At 44.9% G+C, this 19,561-nt stretch overlaps 1 protein-coding gene across 6 annotated transcripts in view; it reads right to left on the reverse strand.

Annotated features, from left to right (window-relative positions):
* The window catches only part of PTK2B (protein tyrosine kinase 2 beta), a 139,603-nt gene that overhangs the window by 39,834 nt on the left and 80,208 nt on the right, over positions 1-19,561 (reverse strand). For all 6 annotated transcript variants that reach the window (XM_017885180.1, XM_017885219.1, XM_017885206.1 and 3 more), the window contains exons 3-4: positions 1,247-1,425; positions 580-667 (exon numbers count right to left, since the gene is read on the reverse strand). In XM_017885180.1, coding sequence (XP_017740669.1) covers positions 580-667; positions 1,247-1,425 — 267 coding nt within the window. The remainder of the gene's footprint in view (positions 1-579; positions 668-1,246; positions 1,426-19,561) is intronic.

A 19,561-nucleotide genomic window follows, 5' to 3' on the forward strand; every position in this document is an offset into this window, starting at 1 on the left:
AAATAAATAAATAAATAAATAAATAAATAAATAAATAAATAAATAGGTAAGTGCTACATGTAACGGAATTTTTCTTTGGAGAGTCAATTTAGCAGCCAATGACATCATCTGGTCCCTACAACAACCCTATAAAGTAGGTGTTATTATTATGATCCCCATAATAATTTTATAGCAGAGGAAACAGCTTCATGCAAGTAAATGAGGTCCCCCAGGGCTATCAGATTAGTGAATGGCAGAGCTGGATTAGTGGACAACAGACTGCAGAGCTGCGTAGTAAGCACTGCAGGATTCATCTTGGACCTGCTCTTGCTGCTTCACTAGTCAGGTCTCCTGGGCCACCAGAAAAGTCCAAGAGGAGCTGGGAGCACATGGGGCAGTGTAGCCAGTGCTTAAGTACTGAGAGAGAAGCAGGGTTGGAGCCGCTGACCATAGACCAAGACCTTCTTTAAGAGAAGCTTCCTAGCCTGGGCCCTCCATAATCTGGGCTTTGTCTTTCCATCTCCCTAGGACAGAATGGTTCATGCTAGGCATTTAAGGTGCAATGGGAGCCTCAGGGCAAGAAGATAAAGTACTTTTTACCTGTTGGTAAAAATAAAGCAGCGTGGTCCTGTCCTCCTTCAGGCTCTCCATGAAGTCTTCCGGCAAGTAGCGGATTTGAAGGTCATACCTGCAACAGGACATTCAGGCTCTGGTTGACACAGAGAAGCTGGTGTCTGAAGAAAGGAGTAGGACCCCAAGGGCAGAAGCAAGTCCATCCCCCAGTGCAAAAGGTAGGGCTGCCCGTGGGTCTTGTGGCCACCCATTCAGGGCTGGTTTTTCTCTTTCCCTCCTCTGTGGTTGGGCAGGGGACCATAAACAGGGAGGTGGCTGGCAGGTGGTCAGAGCTAGCCCTGACTCGCCACCTTTCTCCCTCATGGTAGCTGTTTCTCTTAGGTTCATAGGCTAGCCCTGGACCTGGGTTTTCCATCCGCCCCCACTTTTGTCTCCCTTTTCCCCTAGCACTGTCAGCATCCCGTTTAGGGTTATCTTTAGGTGTCTGTTCTGGGATGGGGATAGTCTATGAAGCCCAGGTTAGGTCTTGGAAAATACATGCATATGATACTGGAGGAAGACTAAGCCTAGAATGCCATTCAGGTTTGCTAGAAGTTTCTGAGGCAGGGGAGTGCTCTAAGGGAGGAACTCCCAGGGCCTCCCCACCCTAAATTCCTCACCTCCCCACTTTCAGAGCCCAGGAGTCCACTCCTACCTCCACTCGGCTTCCACGTGCAGACACTCATACTTGTCCTGCACCTCACCCACCGTCATCTGCGGGTGCAGCCAGTGGATCTCATCGGACTTCATGTGCTTCAACCTCAGCCCATAGCACTCAGCCAGCTGGATGTTGGGCCCAATCCGCCCGCTCAGCAGGATGGAGGTGATTATCTCCTGCAGAGGAGAAGAGAGAGGCACGACTGAGGCGTGCCCTCCTTTGGGCTCCCACAATTCTCACACAGACCTGAAAAGTGTGATTCTCTAGGGTGGGATTCTGTCTTCATGTTCAATTTGTCTCTCATTCTCTAGCACTTAGGGGAAGATTTGTACACAATGGGCTCTAGCTGATAAATTGACAAATGGGTGAAATGAGGCAGAGATAGACGAACTGAGAGAGCAGAAGTGAAGGAGAAAATGCAAAGAGGCAACGAATACCAAAAATTTGCTTCTGCGCCTCATTACAATCTAACCAATTAATAATTACCAATTAGTAATTACCAAAATTACCAATTACCAATTAATAATAACATTCACCATGTGAACAGCATCTTCTGAGTGGCTTGCAATTTAGCCAGCATCACTGAGTTCCCATACCAGGCACTGGTAGGCCCTTTGCAGACATGATTTCATTGAATCCATACAACACAGGGCAGCAGGTGTTACCAGCCCCGTGTGGCTGATGGAGAAACTAATATAGGTCCCACAATCCACAGAATTAAACTAGGATTTGGAATCCTGGGACACTAGAATCTGAGGATTTCTACTAGGCCAGGCTGATTCGTGGAGTGGTGAGGCTGGACAAGATAAGGACAAGATTCACTTGGAAGGATTAAGTGCCACAATCCCCACATGAACAGGGACATAAGAAATTAGTGCTGGCAAGAGGCCGGGCGCGGTGGCTCAAGCCTGTAATCCCAGCACTTTGGGAGGCCGAGACGGGCGGATCATGAGGTCAGGAGATCGAGACCATCCTGGCTAACACGGTGAAACCCCGTCTCTACTAAAATACAAAAAACTGGCCGGGCGAGGTGGCGGCGCCTGTAGTCCCAGCTACTCGGGAGGCTGAGGCAGGAGAATGGCGTGAACCCGGGAGGCGGAGCTTGCAGTGAGCGGAGATCTGGCCACTGCACTCCAGTCTGGGTGACAGAGCGAGACTCCGTCTCAAAAAAAAAAAAAAAAAAAAAAAAAAAAAAAAAAAAAAAAAAAAAGAAATTAGTGCTGGCAAGAAACCAGGTGTCCTCTCATTCCTGCTTTCTTGTTAACCAGAGGTTAATAGACTGCCTGTCTCCCACCTTGATGCCACAGCTTCCTGGCCTAGAGCCAGATATGGATTATCAGGTGGGCCAACTGGGCAGCTGCCTGGTAGTCCATCTGTAAGGCCCTGCCTAGTTCTGAAATCACTTTGGTGTCATTTTTTTTTTTCTTGAGATGGAGTCTTACTCTGTCACCCAGGCTAGAGTGCAGTATGCAATCTCGGCTCACTGCAACCTCTGCCTCCCAGGTTCAAGCCATTCTCCTGCCTCATCCTCCTGAGTAGCTGGGACTACAGGTATGCACCACCACGTCTGGATAATTTTTGTATTTTTAGTAGAGATGAGGTTTTATCATGTTGGTCAGGCTGGTCTCAAACTTCTGACCTCAAGTGATCTGCCCACCTCGGCCTCCCAAAGTGCTGGGATTCCAGGCGTGAGCCACCGCGCCTGGGCTTTGATGCCATTTTAACTCAGGTTTCTCATGTAGTTCCACATATTGTTGGTGAATTGAGCTCACTCCTGACAGAGTTGAGAGTCCTATGGGATATAAATTTAAAAACCTGAAGTACTGACCTATCTCTGTTAGATATGTCTACAATGTGCATGCTACCAAGCCTACATCAGCCTAAAGACTGAATAATGCATAATAGGTTGCTGTCAGACCAAAAAGAGGAGGAACACTTGATTAGATTTTACATTTTCTTAACATGCCTCCCAAGACAGTTTCTAATTCAGTAAATCAACTGTAATCAGTTCCTTAATTGGAATGAAAAGGAGGCATATTATTTTTCTCAGAAGGAAATAAATTTATTTCTCTCTCCACTAGGAAAATGTCATGCTAATATTTAGATAATCCTGGTTTGAAGGAATGCCCAGTTATTTGCTTCCCTGGGCACCCATGTGTCTCGGGCCAGCTGCCTCTTGCTAGCTCTTCTGGACTCCAGGAAGTTGTGAAACTAGAAGACTCTCAGCCTGAAAAATCCCTTCCCCTTTAGGAAAGAAAATGCCCATCACAGAGGGTGATGACTGCTCTGTGAGATAGATGGGGAAACTGAGGCACGGAATGCACTTGTGAACAGTTGTAACTAACCAGTGCAGGAATCAGAACTGGGGCCCTGGAGGGGATGAAGACAGGGATCAGTGGCACTCCTACAGTGAGAGGGACATCTGGTTGTGGGAGGATTGCAAGCCCGTGAAGTCAACCATTTTGTCATCCTCTCTACCCATTTCTCCTGTCCCTGACCTTCTGCCCTGCTCTGTCCACTGTCATCCTGAATAATGCATTACTAAGAGCCCCCACGTCACTCCCAAGTCCCTCCTGGAGCCTCCACTGGTGCTTCTGAACTTATAGTCCTCTCCTGCTCCAGCTGAAACCTACTTGGCTAATATCTAATTTCCTCAGGGCTAGAACCCCTGTGCTGTTGATTGTCAAAAATCTCAAACATATACAAAGTAAACAGAAGAGTATAATAAACCCCCATGTACGCATCACCCAGCCTCAACAATTACCAACCTTCTGCCTTCTTGCTTTATCGATATCACCACTCACTCCCCAACTGTGACTCAATTATTATTTTTTACAGTTATTTAAATGTAACATTTATATATATTAAAATGCATAAATTGTAGCTATACAATTTTGACACATGAATACAACTGTGTAACCCACATACCAATTAAAGTATAGAACTTTCCAGATCCCCAGAAAACTCCCCCATATCCCTTCCCAGTCCACCCTCACGGCCCACTCCCTCCCACCTCTCCAGGCAACCTTACCCTAGCCCCACCACTTTCAATTGGTTTTGCCTGTTCTAGAACATCATATAAATGAAATCATTTAGCATACAATTTTTTTTGTGTCTTTTTTCACTCAGCATAATGTCTGAGATCCATCATGCTGTTCCATATATCAGAAATTCATTCCTATTTATTGATCGGTAATGTTCTGCCTGTAAATGAATCACAATATGTCGATTCAGTCCTCTGCTTCTGGACACCTGGACTATTTCTGATTTTTGGCTATTGTGAATTAAATTACTATGAACATTAATGTACAAGTATTTTTGTGAATATACGTCGTCATTTCCTGTGGATAAATGCTGAGAAGAGGAATTACTGGATCAAAGATAGATGTATGTCTGACTTGATAAGCAACTGTCAGGATTATTCCATTTTATATTTCTCCTGTGACATGAGACTTCTGTTACACCACATCTTCACTAACATTTGGTGTTGTCAGTCTTTTTAATATTAGCCATCTCAGTGGGTGCGTAGTGTCTCATTGTGCTTTTAATTTGCATCTCTCTGATGACTAATGATACTGAACATGTTTTCATGTGTTTATAGGCCATTCATATACCTTCCTTTGTAAAGTGGTTGTTTGAATCTTTTCCCCATTTTTCCCCATGTTTTCATTTGTAGGAGAGTTGTAGGAGACTTTTATACATTCTAGATAAAAGTATTTTGTATGATGTATTTTATGAATATTTTTTCCAGGTCTGTAGTGTGCTTATTCTGCATTGCCTAATCTATGTCTTCTGACAGCATCTAACTTGTCAAAATTTTCTTTCATGGTTAGTGCTTTCTGTATCCTAAGAAATCTTTGCCTGCCTCCAGGTCATGAAGATATTCTATGTTTTCTTTTATAAGCTTCATAGTTTTAATTTTTAGTTTTGTGATCTATCATGAATTTTGTATATGGTATTCATTTTCAAAAATATAGAGCTATGGTTGTTCAGCATTGGTTGTTGACTTTCCTTTCCCAAATGAATTGCTTTTGTCAAAAATCATTTGGCCATCTAGGTTTATTTCTGAACTCTCATTTCTTTTCTATTGATCTTTGTCTATACTGTACCAATATCAACCACACTGTCTGCATTACTGTAGCTTTACATGAGATCTTGAAATCAAATAGGGTTAAGTCTTCTGCTGTTCCCCATCCCCCAGATTATTGGGCTGGGTCTTTGCATGTCCACATAAATGTTAGAATCAGCTGGCCACTTTCTTTTTAAAAAGTCTGCTGCATTATGAGTGGGACTGTGTTAAATCTATAGCTTAATGGGAGAGAACTGGCATTTTTTTTTTAACGTTGAAATTTTTATAGAGTTTGGGTGATGCTATGTTGACCAGGCTGGACTTGAACTCTTGCACCTCAAGTGATCCTCCCACCTTGGCTTCTCAAAGTGTTGGGATTATAGGCATGAGCCACTGCACCTGGTCAGAATTGGCATCTTAACAGCATTGATGCCTGTAATACATGAACATGGTATATCTCTCTATTTATTTAGGTCTTCTTTATTTTCTTTTAGTAATGTTTTATTGTTTCCAACACATATATATTGTGCAGGTCTTTTGTTAAATTCATTTCTAAGTAGTTTATACATTTCAAATTTATAAATTTTAGAAATTTGCTTCTATAAATTATCTTTAAAAATTAATGTTTTATTTTGGGGCTTACTGTCTCCATGATTTTCTGCTAATCTTCTTGCTGCTCTGCCAATCCCAAATTGTATCCTCTGACCCTTTAAGCTAGTAAGGCTGCAGATTTTTGCCCCTGGAGCCCTCTTCCAGACTGGAAAGCTCTCTCAGGCAAAAAGTAACAAACTTGCAGATCTCATTCATCATAGTTCAGCTCTCAGGAGGAGGTTTCCTTTTAGTTTGTGCTTGCTATGGGCACTCACCAATGCCTGCAGAGAGTCCACTTTTATATTTCGTCCAGATTTCCTCATTGTTATCTGGAGAAAGATTAGTTTAGCAAAACTATCCCATCATTTTTGAAGTCTTTGTGCTATTTTATTAACAAATCTGTATTCTCTGCAAATGGGAGAGGGTTGGGGATCAGAGAGCTCCTTTTAAGTCACGGATAACTGAAATGCAGACTAGCAATAGCCAGGAGCACAAGCCCTGGTGCCAGGCTGCAGCAGTGCCCCATCAACCCACCACCATCACCCAGCTGGATATGCTTGGACACATATTAAAGTTCTCTGGATTTGGTTTTCTCATCTAGGATATGGACAAAATAATAGTACCAATTTGGAATGCTTTTGTGAGGATTAAATTAGATAAAACTCTATAGAACGGTGCTTGGCCCAAGGTAAATACTCAAAAAACAAACAAACAAACAAAAAATAGCCCCCCAAACGACAAAATATTAGCCTTATTTTGACACAGCAATCTCCTACACAGGCTGGTGCTCTGTAAACCAGACTGGGAAAACAAAGCAAAATTCATCCTATTTTTCTCTTTCTCTACCTTTCTATCTTCTTTTTCCTTCCTTTGGAGGTGGTGGCAGGATTAGGGGTCAAAGGAGTTGGGCCAAGAGAGATGATTGGAGTGATTAGGAGATTGTAAGCAAACAGGGGGAGTAAGCAAAGAACCAAACAGGGCGAGTGAGCAAAGAAGTAAATGTATTGAGGATAATGGGAGACTCTTAAGGAGATGGGGAGCCTAGAGAGTCTAGCCAACCTATCTCATCATTTTTGAAATCTTTGGAGGTGAGGGATTGGAATTGGAAGTACTGGTGTGACTCATGGCTTTATAGATAGAAAGAGATACACACACACACACACACACACACAAACACACACACACACACACACACACAGAGAAATTGAGAGAGAGAGAGAGAGAGAGAGAGAGAGAGAGAGAGAGAGAGAGAGAGATTGAGCTTCATTTATAGAAAGGACTTAGAAGCAGTGACAGCCCATAGTGATTGCACACCCAGCACCAAGTTGCAGTTTTCAAATATCCTTCTCCTCTTAAAGAATCCAAAGCTCCTTGTAGAAATGGCTGATTCCAGGGCCACGGGGGAAAACTACAAGATGAGCCTGGAATGTTATTTTGTGCCATATAAAAACAAAGTGTTTAGAGAAAATTGGGGACACATAACAACAAATCAGTATTAGCCTGAAGGAACTCACATGGGGCACATCTAGGATAACTTAAGTATTAAAATATATGATAGGAATGAGTTACATCCTGCCAAATAAAATAGAATCTAAGACAGATAAATAATTGGGGAAGAAGAAAATACTCTTCCTTGTGTAGAATGCCAAGTAATAAATGTAGAAGAAAGGATGGAAATAGAAAGTCACCATTTGGCCACAAACTTAGTGTTGGTTAATTCAGGCAGGATTCATCAATGGGTGATGAAGCTGGAGGGTGGAGGTTTGATGATGAATAGGACATTGACATGGTCTCAGTGCTTTCAGTCACAGAATGTACTAATCAAATGCACAAAAAAAAAAAAACCTGGCAGACACAAACAACCAGATCATCATGGTTTACATTCCAAGTGGTGGAACAGGTAAGCACAGCGGGCTTCCTGCCTCGATGCACCAAGAAGAGAGCAGCAAGGTTGCTGAGATCTTCCTGCCATGAGTCTGTGGCCTGATCTAGTCATGAGACCAGAGACCCAGGATGAGGAGCCTCCTCAGGGACCTATGGAACAAAAGGACTGTACTCTTTTGGATTGAGAAACTCTCCCAGATTGGAGGAGACTAAAGGGATATGACAGCTGAGTGCAATGTGTGCTCCTGGATCAGACAGGAAAAACAGACACTGCTGGGACAGTTGGTAAAATCTGGATGGCATCTATGGTGTGGATGGTAGTGTTATAGCAACGCTGACTTCCTGATTTAGATGTATGCAGCATATCTTCTGTAGGAGCGTGTCCGTGTTTGGGGAGATAAACCCTGGAGCATTCTGGTGATGGGGCAGCACTGCTGCAAGTTGCTCTCAAATAGTTCAGAAAAAAGAATAATGATAATGGGCATATTTATGTATGTGTACGCATGTATGTCTGCTTACGAAGAGATAGAGCTGGTAATACAGAAAATGATAAATTTAAACCATTGAGGATTCTGGGAGAAAGCAATATGGGAGTCCTTAGCCCTATTTTTTTCCAACTTCTTAAAAAGTTTGAAATAATTTCAAATTAAAAAGAGAGAAGAGACTCTAGTGAGGGAGATTCCCAGCCACATGAGAAGTAAAGGCACCATATCGAGGGTTTGAATAAGATTTGTATCAGGCCAGACATGGCCTTGCAGCTTCTCTCCCACCCATAGTTTCTGAGAGGGGTCAGACTGAATCCAGCTAATGGTTCTAGTTGATGAAATTCTCCAGGACACTGCTTGCACAAATTTTTTTTTCAGATTTCCTTCTAAGAAGCAACCAATTTCTGTTGTAGACATGGTGGAGAAAAGTTTAAATTGAGGTCCTTGGGGTTGAAATTCATTAATAGACTCTTCACCCAACGTATCTTTATAGGAAGACAGATTTCAGCTTCAGGTAAGGAAGACCTTGGGAGCTTTCTAAGCATGAAATGCAGTATTTGGGAGGTGCCTGGTGCTGGGCAGATTCCTACCAGTGGTGCATTCTTTCCTGGGGGGTAAACCTGAAGTTCTTGGGAGAGAGGGAGCTTTATCAGATGGCACTTGCACCTGCCACCAATGTCACCACTGCTGGTTACTGATGGTGTATCATAAAGAATTGATGAGTCTTTGTCCTTGGTTCTGCAGAGGGGGTGTTTAAACCCTTGGAATTCCCTAAGAGTTAGGATGGCCTTTGTATTTCACTGTAGGTTCTGCAGACCACACCTGGATCTACACTACTGAGGTGATTCATGGTGCGTCCCTGCTAGCCTCAGGATGGGGACTGCAGTGCTGGAAAGACCAACCGGGTAATTAGAGAGTTGAAGCTTTGAGCCACATGGTATCAGCCTGACCTCCAGGGAGGGAAGGGGAGCTGGATATTGAGTTCAGTTATGTGGCCAATGATTCAATCAACCAACCAATCAATCAACCATGCCTGTGCCTAATAAATTCCCGGATACCAAAGCTCAGGTGAGCTTCCTGGTTGGTGATGAACATCTTGCTGGTTTGTCTGGAGGGCAAAGCCTTCTGAGGATATGAAACCTTCCTGGTGGGGGTCCCTCAGACCGGTCCTCCATGTTTCTTCATTTGGCTAGCTCTAATTTATATGATAAAACTGTAAGGATAGCACTTTCCTGCATTCTGTGAGTTGTTTTAGGAAACTGTTGAAACTTCTGGGATAGTGGAAACCCCCAAATTTGTAGCCAGTTGATCAGAAGTGTGAATGGCCTGGGAATCCTGGAGCTTTCAACTGGGGTGCGAGGGGAGGCGGTCTTGCGGAGGATTCACCCTCAGCCTGTGAAGTCTGAGCTAACTCCAGAAGTGCATTGTGGCAGGACTGCATTGCAAAGTGTGCCAATCCTTTAGGCACACAGAGGCAAGGGGAAGCAAGGTGTTTGACCATGAGTGACACAGAAAGAGCTCTAACTTTGGAGTCATACAAATGAGGGTGAGAACCCAACTTTGACATGTACTTCCAACAGGACGACAAGCTCCCTGAGCCACAGTCCCCTCCCTGCAGCCCTCCAGCCTCATCATGTCAAGCTGCAGAATGGCTTCTTCATTTAAACCATCAGCAACTGTCTATGATACACTCACTACGCAAAACAGAGCTAGGGGCTCTCGTGCACACACATAGGCCCTTGCCCCAAGGAGCGTCTTACATTTTGTAGGTGGGAGGAAAGGTATGGTGTAAATGCAGTGGGGGTGGCCAGATTGGGGTAACAGAAGGGTCAGTGCTGAGATTTGAAATGTTCTCACCTGCACTGGCTCTTGCACAAGCACTGCCTTCCTCAGCCTGAATCCTCTTCTCTATTATTCTAATATGTACACAGCTTCTCAGCAAACAGTGGGGGCAGCAAGATCAGCACTCTACCCAGAGCTCCTCAACTGCTACCACTGAGTCAATGCTTTCTCTATTAATAGATCACTTTTAAAAAAATGACAGTATATAATGATTACTCACAAGATTGCCATATATGCCATGAGTTTTAAAAACTGTCTTAATTTTATCAGTTGCTATTTAGGTAAGCCCAGGACTCTTTTTGCTACAGGAAGACCTTTGCTTCTTCCCACAGGAGGGCTTCCAGGCTCTCCGACTGCCCATGGCTCACAGCCTGGTTATTAAGAGCCTTTGAATGCTTTCTTGCAAACATTAAAACGTCTATAGCTTTTCCTCCTGCTTGGCTAACACTGATTTAGTTGCTTTATCAAATAGTGTAAAGACTTCAAACTACCTTTGTCTCTCTCCCTATCCTCTGGCCTTTCTTCCTGTAGGTCAGAAACAAAGAAGCAACAGGACCGGATGGCTTGTCTCTGCACTCTGGATAATCTACTTCCAAAAAGGAAAAGATGGTTGAAGGAATTAATTACTCAACTCACTTTCCTTCTCTTTTGTCAGTGCTCATCCATTTATAACTTTCTTCAGTGATCTCTATTGTCTCACTATTTTCTCAGGCTCACCTATTTCTAATAAAATACCTAGCCTTTTTGGCTTTTTTCTTAATAAGCTTATTAAACATGTCTGATGTCAGTGGCTGGGGTTTTGGAAACAATATGACAGCTGAGTCCCTTACTGTCCTCCACCAGGATTGCTCTCACTCAAAGAGTGGCCCTTGCCTAAGGTCACACCCTTCCTGGGGGCCGTCCATATCCAGTGACTGGTCAACTCAAGGTCATAATACCTATGTCCTTTCATCCTGATTTGGGACAGCTCTCCAGGGCTCCATGTGGAATGGGCTGAAGCCTTTGCTGTGGCTGCATCCCAGCCCAACTTTTCCCTCTGCCCCGTTCTGCTTTCTTCCCTCCCACTAGCTATGTGCCTTGGGAGTGCCCATCAACATGCTTCTTCCATGGAAGCCTCCCACCCAGGTCTACTTCCCAGGAACCTGACCTGGGGCAGTGGCCTGCAAACTGCTTCCCAGGCTTAATTCAATTCACCCTCCTTACTCTTTTCAAAGTATTCTTTTTGTTTGTTTTAGTAAGATGACTATACTTAACATTTAATAAATAAACTACACTTAAGCTTTTGTTGAAAAATGTCTTAGGCCAGGAGTGGTGGCTCACACTTGTAATTCCAGCTCTTTGGGAGGCCGAGGCAGGAGGACACCTGAGGTCAGGAGTTCGAGACTAGCCTGGCCAACATGGTGAAACCCTGCCTCTACTAAAAATACAAAAATTAGCCTGGCATGGTGCTGCATGCCTATAATTCCAGCTACTTAGGAGGCTGAGGAAGGAGAATCACTTGAACCTGGGAGGTGGACGTTGCAGTGAGCCGAGATCGCACCACTGCACTTCAGCCTGGGCCACAAGAGCAAAACTCTGTCTCAAAAATAAAAACAAGTCTTGCTTAAATTTTATTTAAGAAGGTGTCACTCTGAGGTTGAGGACAAAATCAATGCAGGTGATTCTGGTGGGAAGTCCCTCATTGGTTCCTCATTTTCTGTACAATCAGATAAGACCCAAATTAATGAACACGAGGCATAAACCTCCCTTTGGGGTTTTTTCTCATATGTTCTTTCCAGTCCCATCCCCTCTGAACACAGTGTGCTCCGTGCCTGGTCTCCAAAGTTGTTCTCTTTCTTCCCCCAACACAGCATGCTCTTGCTTTCCTCTGTGCTGAATACATTCAAATCTTCCTGCCTGGGGGACCCCTGGCTTCCTTCTCCCCCTTGTCCTCTCCTCCTGGTGAACTCCCAGTTATCCTTTCAGGCCCAGTGAGCACTATCATGGCCCCTGGGAAGCCTTCCCTGACTTCTTGTGATAAGGTTTTTGTTTCTTCCCCTGGACTCCAAAAACTTTACACGTCTATCTAGTAAGATACCATTATGGGTTGAACTGTGGCTCCCCAAAAAAGATATGTTGAAGTCTTAACCTCTAGTGCCTTAGCACGGGACTTTATAGGGTCTTTACAGACTCATCAAGTTAAAATGAGGTCATTCGAGTGGGCTGTAATCTAAAATGACTGCTGTCCTTATAAAAAGGGGGAAGTGTGAATGCAGACAGAGACGTGCACACAGGGAGATGATGTAAGATTTGAGTGATGCAGCTGCAGGCCAAGGAGTGTCAAAGACCACTGCCGAATCCCCAGCCAGGGAGGGGCAAGGACGGGTTCCCCTATGGGCTTCAGAGGGAGCACGGTCCTGCTAACACCTTGATCTTGAATTTCTAGCCTCCAGAACTGTGAGACAATACCTTTCCGTGGTTTCACATCACTCTGTTTGTGGTGCTTTGTTACAGCAGCCCTAGGAGACCAATACAGACATTGACCAATTAGAGCTAAAACAACTCTCCATGTCTGACCTTGGGGTAGACAGACATAGACAGCTGTTTTACTTTTAATTGGTATATGGTTATGAGAATTTTAATAAATTTTACTACCTATCTGGACAGTGATTCCCCAATGATATCCCCTGTGGGGGCCCGGGCTTTTGGCTTCCTAAAGGTTCACTGAAAAATCACTGAAATGAGGCAGATTGATTAAAAGGAGAAAAGGCATACAAATTTACTTAATATGCATACACAGGTCCCTTCAGAATGAAGACCCAAAAACAGAGGAGAAACTGTCCATTTTTATGCTTAGGTTTAGCAAACAATGGATAGTCATGTAGAAACATGATCGGAGGAGAAGGGTCTGATCTAATGTTAACAGGCTGAGTGGGGAAACCCAGACAGGCCTGTCTGTCTAGACTCTTCTTGGCCTCTCTGAGCAGTGTTCCTTCCTGCTGGGTGCAGGGCAGGCCCTCTCTGGAATCAAGGTCTTATGACCTATAGTCAAACAACGTAGGTCAGATAATTTCTTTATGGCCCGTTTCTACACGGAATCTTTTTAGGTTTTATGGCCAGCTTTCTGTTAGGGAAAAGAGGTTCTGGTTTCTGTGACCCACCTCGGGAAGACAATCCTAGTCAATCCCAGTTTCTATGGTGCCTCGGGGGTGAGTGGGGCTGAGAGACAGGGGACAGGAGAAAGTAACAGAAAAACTTTTGCTGCTGAGGCCTTCATTTGGGGGTATTGTTTTCTGAGCCCCAACAGTTCTCTCCCTCAAAGAGATTATAGTAAAGATTTAAATGGATTTCCAGTTATTTTTAGATGACAGACTAATATATGTTGGAATGTGATGCTGTACTGAGACTGGCTTCAAGGTTAGAACAACTGGCTGGCTTTATGTGGGTTACAGACACGTAAGAGCCTAGCACAATGGTAGGTGCGGAGCAGGTGCTCAAAAAACGGTAGCTAGCATTGTGATGGGCAAAGGGGGAAGGATGAACATGGCTCAAGGGTCAAGTCAACCTGAGGAGCTGATTAACCCAAGAAGTCTAGAATTAAGACATGAAGATGGGAGCCGGAAATGGAGTCCGGGGTCCTTGGGCCAGCAGTGCCTCTGACTCCCCTGACTGGGTGGGAACTGGCGCCTGGGAAGACCCACCTCCTGGGAGCAACTGTCTAGTAGTGGCTCTAAAGGCTTCCAAAGGCTGAGCCCTATAGAGGGGTACAGGCAGTTGAAAGAAGCAATCCCTGAAGAAAGGGATCTGAGGCCCTTTGTGAGCTGGAGCCACCACCAGCAGCCGGTGGGTGAAGTGCAATCAAGGAGCCTCATAGGATGATCAGGTCATGACCACGCCTGATCCGGCCACGCCAGTGACCCGGGGTGAACAATGCAAAGAAAAACAACTTCCTTCTGCTTGGAGCAAGAGAATCATGAAGGATTTTATGTTCCCAGGGCAAGAGCTGGATAGCAGGCTCTTCCCTTGCACCTTCTGCTATGTGTGAAGACGAGAAGCAGAGCTCTGAGAAGGTAGAAAAAAGGCTGAAAAGGTAACAAATGGCCTTTTCTTTAATTGACTTGAGCCGAATATAAGTGTCTCTGAAAATAAAATGTTCTGTTAAAATGAGATCGTTCGGTCAAAATTCTGATTTACCCATAAACTGTAGAAAGGGCTCTTGATGCCTCGCTGAGATTGAGAAGGGATGAAGAACAATAAAGATCAGTTGGGAGAGTACCAGGTGGCTTTCATAGATTTTCCCCTCAAAGCCCCTACTAAAATATCTTTTTTTTTTTTTTTTTTTTTTTGAGACGGAGTCTCGCTCTGTCACCCAGGCTGGAGTGCAGTGGCCGGATCTCAGCTCACTGCAAGCTCCGCCTCCCGGGTTTACGCCATTCTCCTGCCTCAGCCTCCCGAGTAGCTGGGACTACAGGCGCCCGCCACCTCGCCCGGCTAGTTTTTTGTATTTTTTTTTTTTTTAGTAGAGACGGGGTTTCACTGTGTTAGCCAGGATGGTCTCGATCTCCTGACCTCGTGATCCGCCCGTCTCGGCCTCCCAAAGTGCTGGGATTACAGGCTTGAGTCACCGCGCCCGGCCTAAAATATCTTTTAAAGCAGTTGCTATACAGTTCTTTCGGGTGACCTGCAGTGTTTGCCTCAGAGCAGGAGGGGCAGGTGTCGCTCCAACATGACAGGTAAAGTTTTATTTTTCACGTGGGGTCTGGGTTCAGAGCATTCATGGTACCGTAATGCTTCCTAATTCACATCAGTGAATTTCAGCAGGGTCCCATTGGCACTTGGGGCAGGAGGATTCTTTGTTGTATGGGACTGTTCACCCACGGCAAGAGCCCACCCACCAAATCCCAAGCCCCAGCCCCAATCATCGTGAGAATCATGACAATGTGCCAACTATACAGGGCCCTACACATTTCCCAATGCTGACTTCCAGAAGGTGTGGTACGGTTCCTGGAGAGAAGTGCTGACTCACATATTCAGTGAGCCTCTATTTTCTTCTGCACATACCCCCAAATGACATAATAAAAGCTTTTAAAGGGACAAAGGGCCCACTCATTGCTATACATCTGGGTACACTGGTCTGTGTGTGCCTGAATGGGGGTACCAGCAACAGATACTATGATCTGAATTGATGGTCATAATGGGTTGAATGGTGGCCCCCAAAAGATATGTCCAGGTCCTAACCCCAGAATCTGTGAATGTGACCTCATCTGGAAAAAAAAAGGGGGGCTTTGCAAGTGTAATTAAGCTAAGGATCTCAAGATGAGATCACTCTGGACTATCTGAGTGGCCCCAAATCTAAAGATAAGTATCCTTGTAAAAGATACAGAAAAGAGACACGGAGAGAAGAAGGCCATGTGAAGATGGAGGCAGAAGTTGGAGTGAGGTAGCCACAAGCCACGAATGCCTAGAGCCACCAAAAGCAGGGAGAGGCAGGGAGAGATCCTCCCCTAGAGCCTTCAGGAGAACTGAGTCCCTGCTGACACCTTGATTTGAGGACTTCTGGCCTCCGGAAATGTGAGAGAATCATTTCTATTGTAAGCCACCAGGTTTGTGATAATTTGCAAAGGCAGCCATAGAAAACCGATACACTGGTTATATACATTCTGAGTTCGCAACACATGTAAGGGATCATTCTAAAAAAAGTGATTGAAGAACAAAATAATACAAGTGAGCATAACTTAACACCCTGAAAGCATTCATTTTGAGGTGATAAAAGTCTCTAACAAGGACATTCAGCAATGCAACTACCAGATTAAAAATAGAAACGAAAGCCCAGGCACCTGACTACCAATTTGTGGATGCAATGAATGTGAGCGTGGAGATCCACAGAGGCCCAAAACCTGCGTGTCTGCCTTGTGCTGGCCTCTGTAGGTGTCTGTGTGGGGGTGGGCTGGACTGCAGAGCACACACAGGAAACAGGGAGGGGGTGCAGAAGCAGAAGGTCCTTGTGAATATACCTTTTAAATATCGTGGCACTGGGTTGTGGTTTCCTGGTTGAACCCTTTCCTCTTTTCAGGGACTGTTTTTATGCATGGGAGACTAACCTTGTGTGCTTCCATTTATTCTCTCTAGGGTAACCTCTGTTTCAAAAATGGTAACTTAGCAGGACAAGTAACCTCCTCCTCCCCACCTCTTGCACTGAGACCTTGGGCCCTACTCTAGCAGCATCTGAAGGAGGGTGACAGATATTGTTCCAGATACAGAGAACCTGAGCCAATGGACTGTGGGCCAGAGATTGCTCTTCCAGGCACAGGGAACTGCTGGCCTGTGTCCTGGTCATCTTGAGCTGCTCTAATAAATCACCCTGACTAGGTGCCTTAAACAACAAGCATTTATTTCTAAATAGCTCTGGAGCTGGGAGTCTAAGATCAAGGTACAGCAGATTTGGTTCCTGGTGCAAGCTTCCTTATTTACAGAGGAAAGCCTTCTCCTTGTGTCCTCACATGGCTGAGAGACAGACAGAGAGAGAGAGAGAGAAAGAGAGGAACCTAGCCTCTTCCTTTCTTTTAAGGACACTAATCCCATTATAGGGCCCCCACTCTCATGACCTTACCTAAGCCCAATTACCTTCTAATACCCCTACCTTCAAATACCATCACATAGGGGGTTAGGGCATCAACATATGGATTTGGGGCTGAGGGGACATAAACATCCAGCCCATAACACCCTGTGCACCCTGTGTCTGGTTGAGTAACAATAGATTAAACTGAAAGCTAACTGGGATAAGTGTGTGATGGGTGTAGGGAGCGAAGGGCAAAGTCAATGGGTTCTGACATCTGCAGTCTGCCTCTAGGGATTTCTGGAAAGGAATGTATGATCACTGAATGCACGCGGGTGGTGGTGAGGACAGGCACGTGTGGACCAGGCTGCATTTGGAACTGGACAGCTCTCCTCATGCACCAGACAAGCAATGCCCAAGGACACCCCTACAACCTGGAGTCCCTGCTGCGGGCAGGAGGGATGCATCCAGACTGGGAGGGAAGGGCACAGGATAGCTGCAGCCTCTGCCCTTCCTGGGGATGTGAATGTGAATTCTGAGTGGGGTGATACTTCAGGACAAAACAAGGATGAATCTTGAACCCAGGTTTCCAGCTTGGTAGAAACCGGCTGAGGGAGAAGGTTTTGGATGTAGGACCCCATCGGCACCTCTGAACAACGCCATACCCCAGATGAATATCTCTTCTTCTGCTTAATGCCTTCCTGGGTGAGAAAAGATGGTCTCGTGACAGGAAGAGATGAGCACATGAAAAGAGTGGGTCAGCTAGAGGAAGCTAGAGGGAGAAAACACCACGAGCCTGCCAGTCAGTGTGCCAGGCAGGGAGAGGAGAGAGCAGGGCCATGCCATTATCATGTCATTCTCACCCATATCATGATACATTTGAGACTGGTAGGGGCACTGCAGATAGTTATCCCTAGACAATGTAAGGAAACTGGGGCTGAGACAAATCAGGACATATGACTTGAGAAGAAGAGAGAGCAGAGGGAAAGGAAGGAGAGACAGAGAGAGAGAGGAGGAAGAGAAGTAGGAGGAAGAGGAGACAGAGAAGGAGAAGGAAAAAGAGGACGAGGACAAGAAGAAGAAAAGGAAGAAAGAAAGAAAGGAGAAAGAAGAAAAAAGAAAGAGAGAAGAAAGAAGAACAAAGAAGAAAGAAGAAAAAGAGAAGGAGGAGGAGCAGCAGCAGCAGCAGCAGTGAGAGCCAAAGAGAGCCGCCCTGTGTGGGCACGTCTGGGTACTGCTCTGCCAGTTCTTTTCAGAGTGTCATCTTACCCCTTTTCCCAGACAAGCAAATTAGCACGTCAGAGAAAAATATAATGATATGAGCCTCTGTTTGCTCCAGAAATTCAGAGTTCCTAAACAAACACAATTTCCTATAAATATCAAACAAAAAGGAAATAGAAAATCCAGAAGAGCAAAATCAATTTCTCATTGTTCTCTGCAAACACCTGCCTAATTTCTTTTAGGTCCTAGGCACAGGGGCCAGCGCTTATTCACAAAGCTTTTTATAACATGGAGAAATCACCATGAAGCTACTACATCTGCAGGAAAAAAAAAAAAAGTAGAGAATAAAGACCAAAACATGAAATCAGCAAATATGCATGGAGTAACTATGTTTTGGAAATGTGTTGCCATGTGGATTGTGTCAGGGCGATTTGCGACTGCTTCCATTTGATCAGACACTGCTATGTGGGGGTGTCAGGATCTCAGGAGCGTTCTTGGGGAAGGACATGTGCTTGGCAAATTTGAAAGGGCTGGCAGCATTCTGAGTACTGGGAAAACGAGGAGAGGAAGATACAAGGACAGAAGTAGAAAAATTCATCAAAGGATAAAGCCAAGCTAGGAAAGGAGACTGCAAAAAGAAGTCAGGAAGCAGAGAGAAGGGCTGCTCCAGCAGAGTCCCAGAGAAGGAAGTTGGGCTTGGACTCCCACCTGGACACTGCATCCCCAAACAGGCACTGCACAGCAAAGCTCTTCCTCTGTGTGTAAATCCAGTCCCACTCTCACAACCTATGAGTGACATAAGATTGTGCTTTTTAAAGATAACTTGGGATACATTATGGAAAATACATTGGAGAAAGGCAAGAATGGATGTGGGGAGATGTTATGTGGCTATTACAGTGAATCAAATGAGAGATGACAGTAGCTTAAATTAAGGTTGTAGCCATGGAGATGATAATGGTGACCTGTTCTCACAAGACCTATGGTTTCCTGCAGGAGCATGTGCTTCAGATTGAGAAGGTTCATTCATTAGTGTGAGTCCATGTCAGTCTCACTCTTGGCCAGGAAGCCCTATGAAAGCAGGGAGAGCAATGTGTTTTGGGATATGCTAACACCCTAGGCCATACGAGCATAGTGCCAGGCACATGGGAGGATCCAACAAACATTTGTGGAGTGGACAATGGAGTAATTCAGAACCCTTTCCCGAATGATCTCATTCACAGCCATGCTTCAACCACCAGATGGTTGGACTGACCTCACTCAAATGTCTATGACCAACCTGGGTTCCCTCCTCCAGAATTACGTATCCAAGGATCTACTTAGCATTTCCATGTGAAGATGTTAATGTGTCTCAATTGTACTCCACATGTCCAAAACTGGGCATGTGAACTCCTCACTCCCCAGTGGATTTCTCCTTCAGTGTTTTTCATCTTAGGGAATGGCACCCTGGCCACCCAGACCAGGGCTGCCATTCTTCACACCTCCCTCTTCCTCATCTGTGAATCTCCTGTCATCACAAAAGCCTTTCATCTCCTCAATTCTGTGGATTATAATCACTTCTCTCCATTGATCACAGTGGTTAAGAGTGCAGGCTTTGGAAGTGCATTGCCTAGGTTTAAAAATAGGCTTCACCCCTTACTGGCAATTTGCTTAAATCCTCTGTGCTTAGTTTCCTTATATATGAAGTG

Source organism: Rhinopithecus bieti, unplaced genomic scaffold (assembly GCF_001698545.2).
Source record: "Rhinopithecus bieti isolate Rb0 unplaced genomic scaffold, ASM169854v2 scaffold_315, whole genome shotgun sequence".
Lineage (NCBI taxonomy): Eukaryota > Metazoa > Chordata > Mammalia > Primates > Cercopithecidae > Rhinopithecus > Rhinopithecus bieti.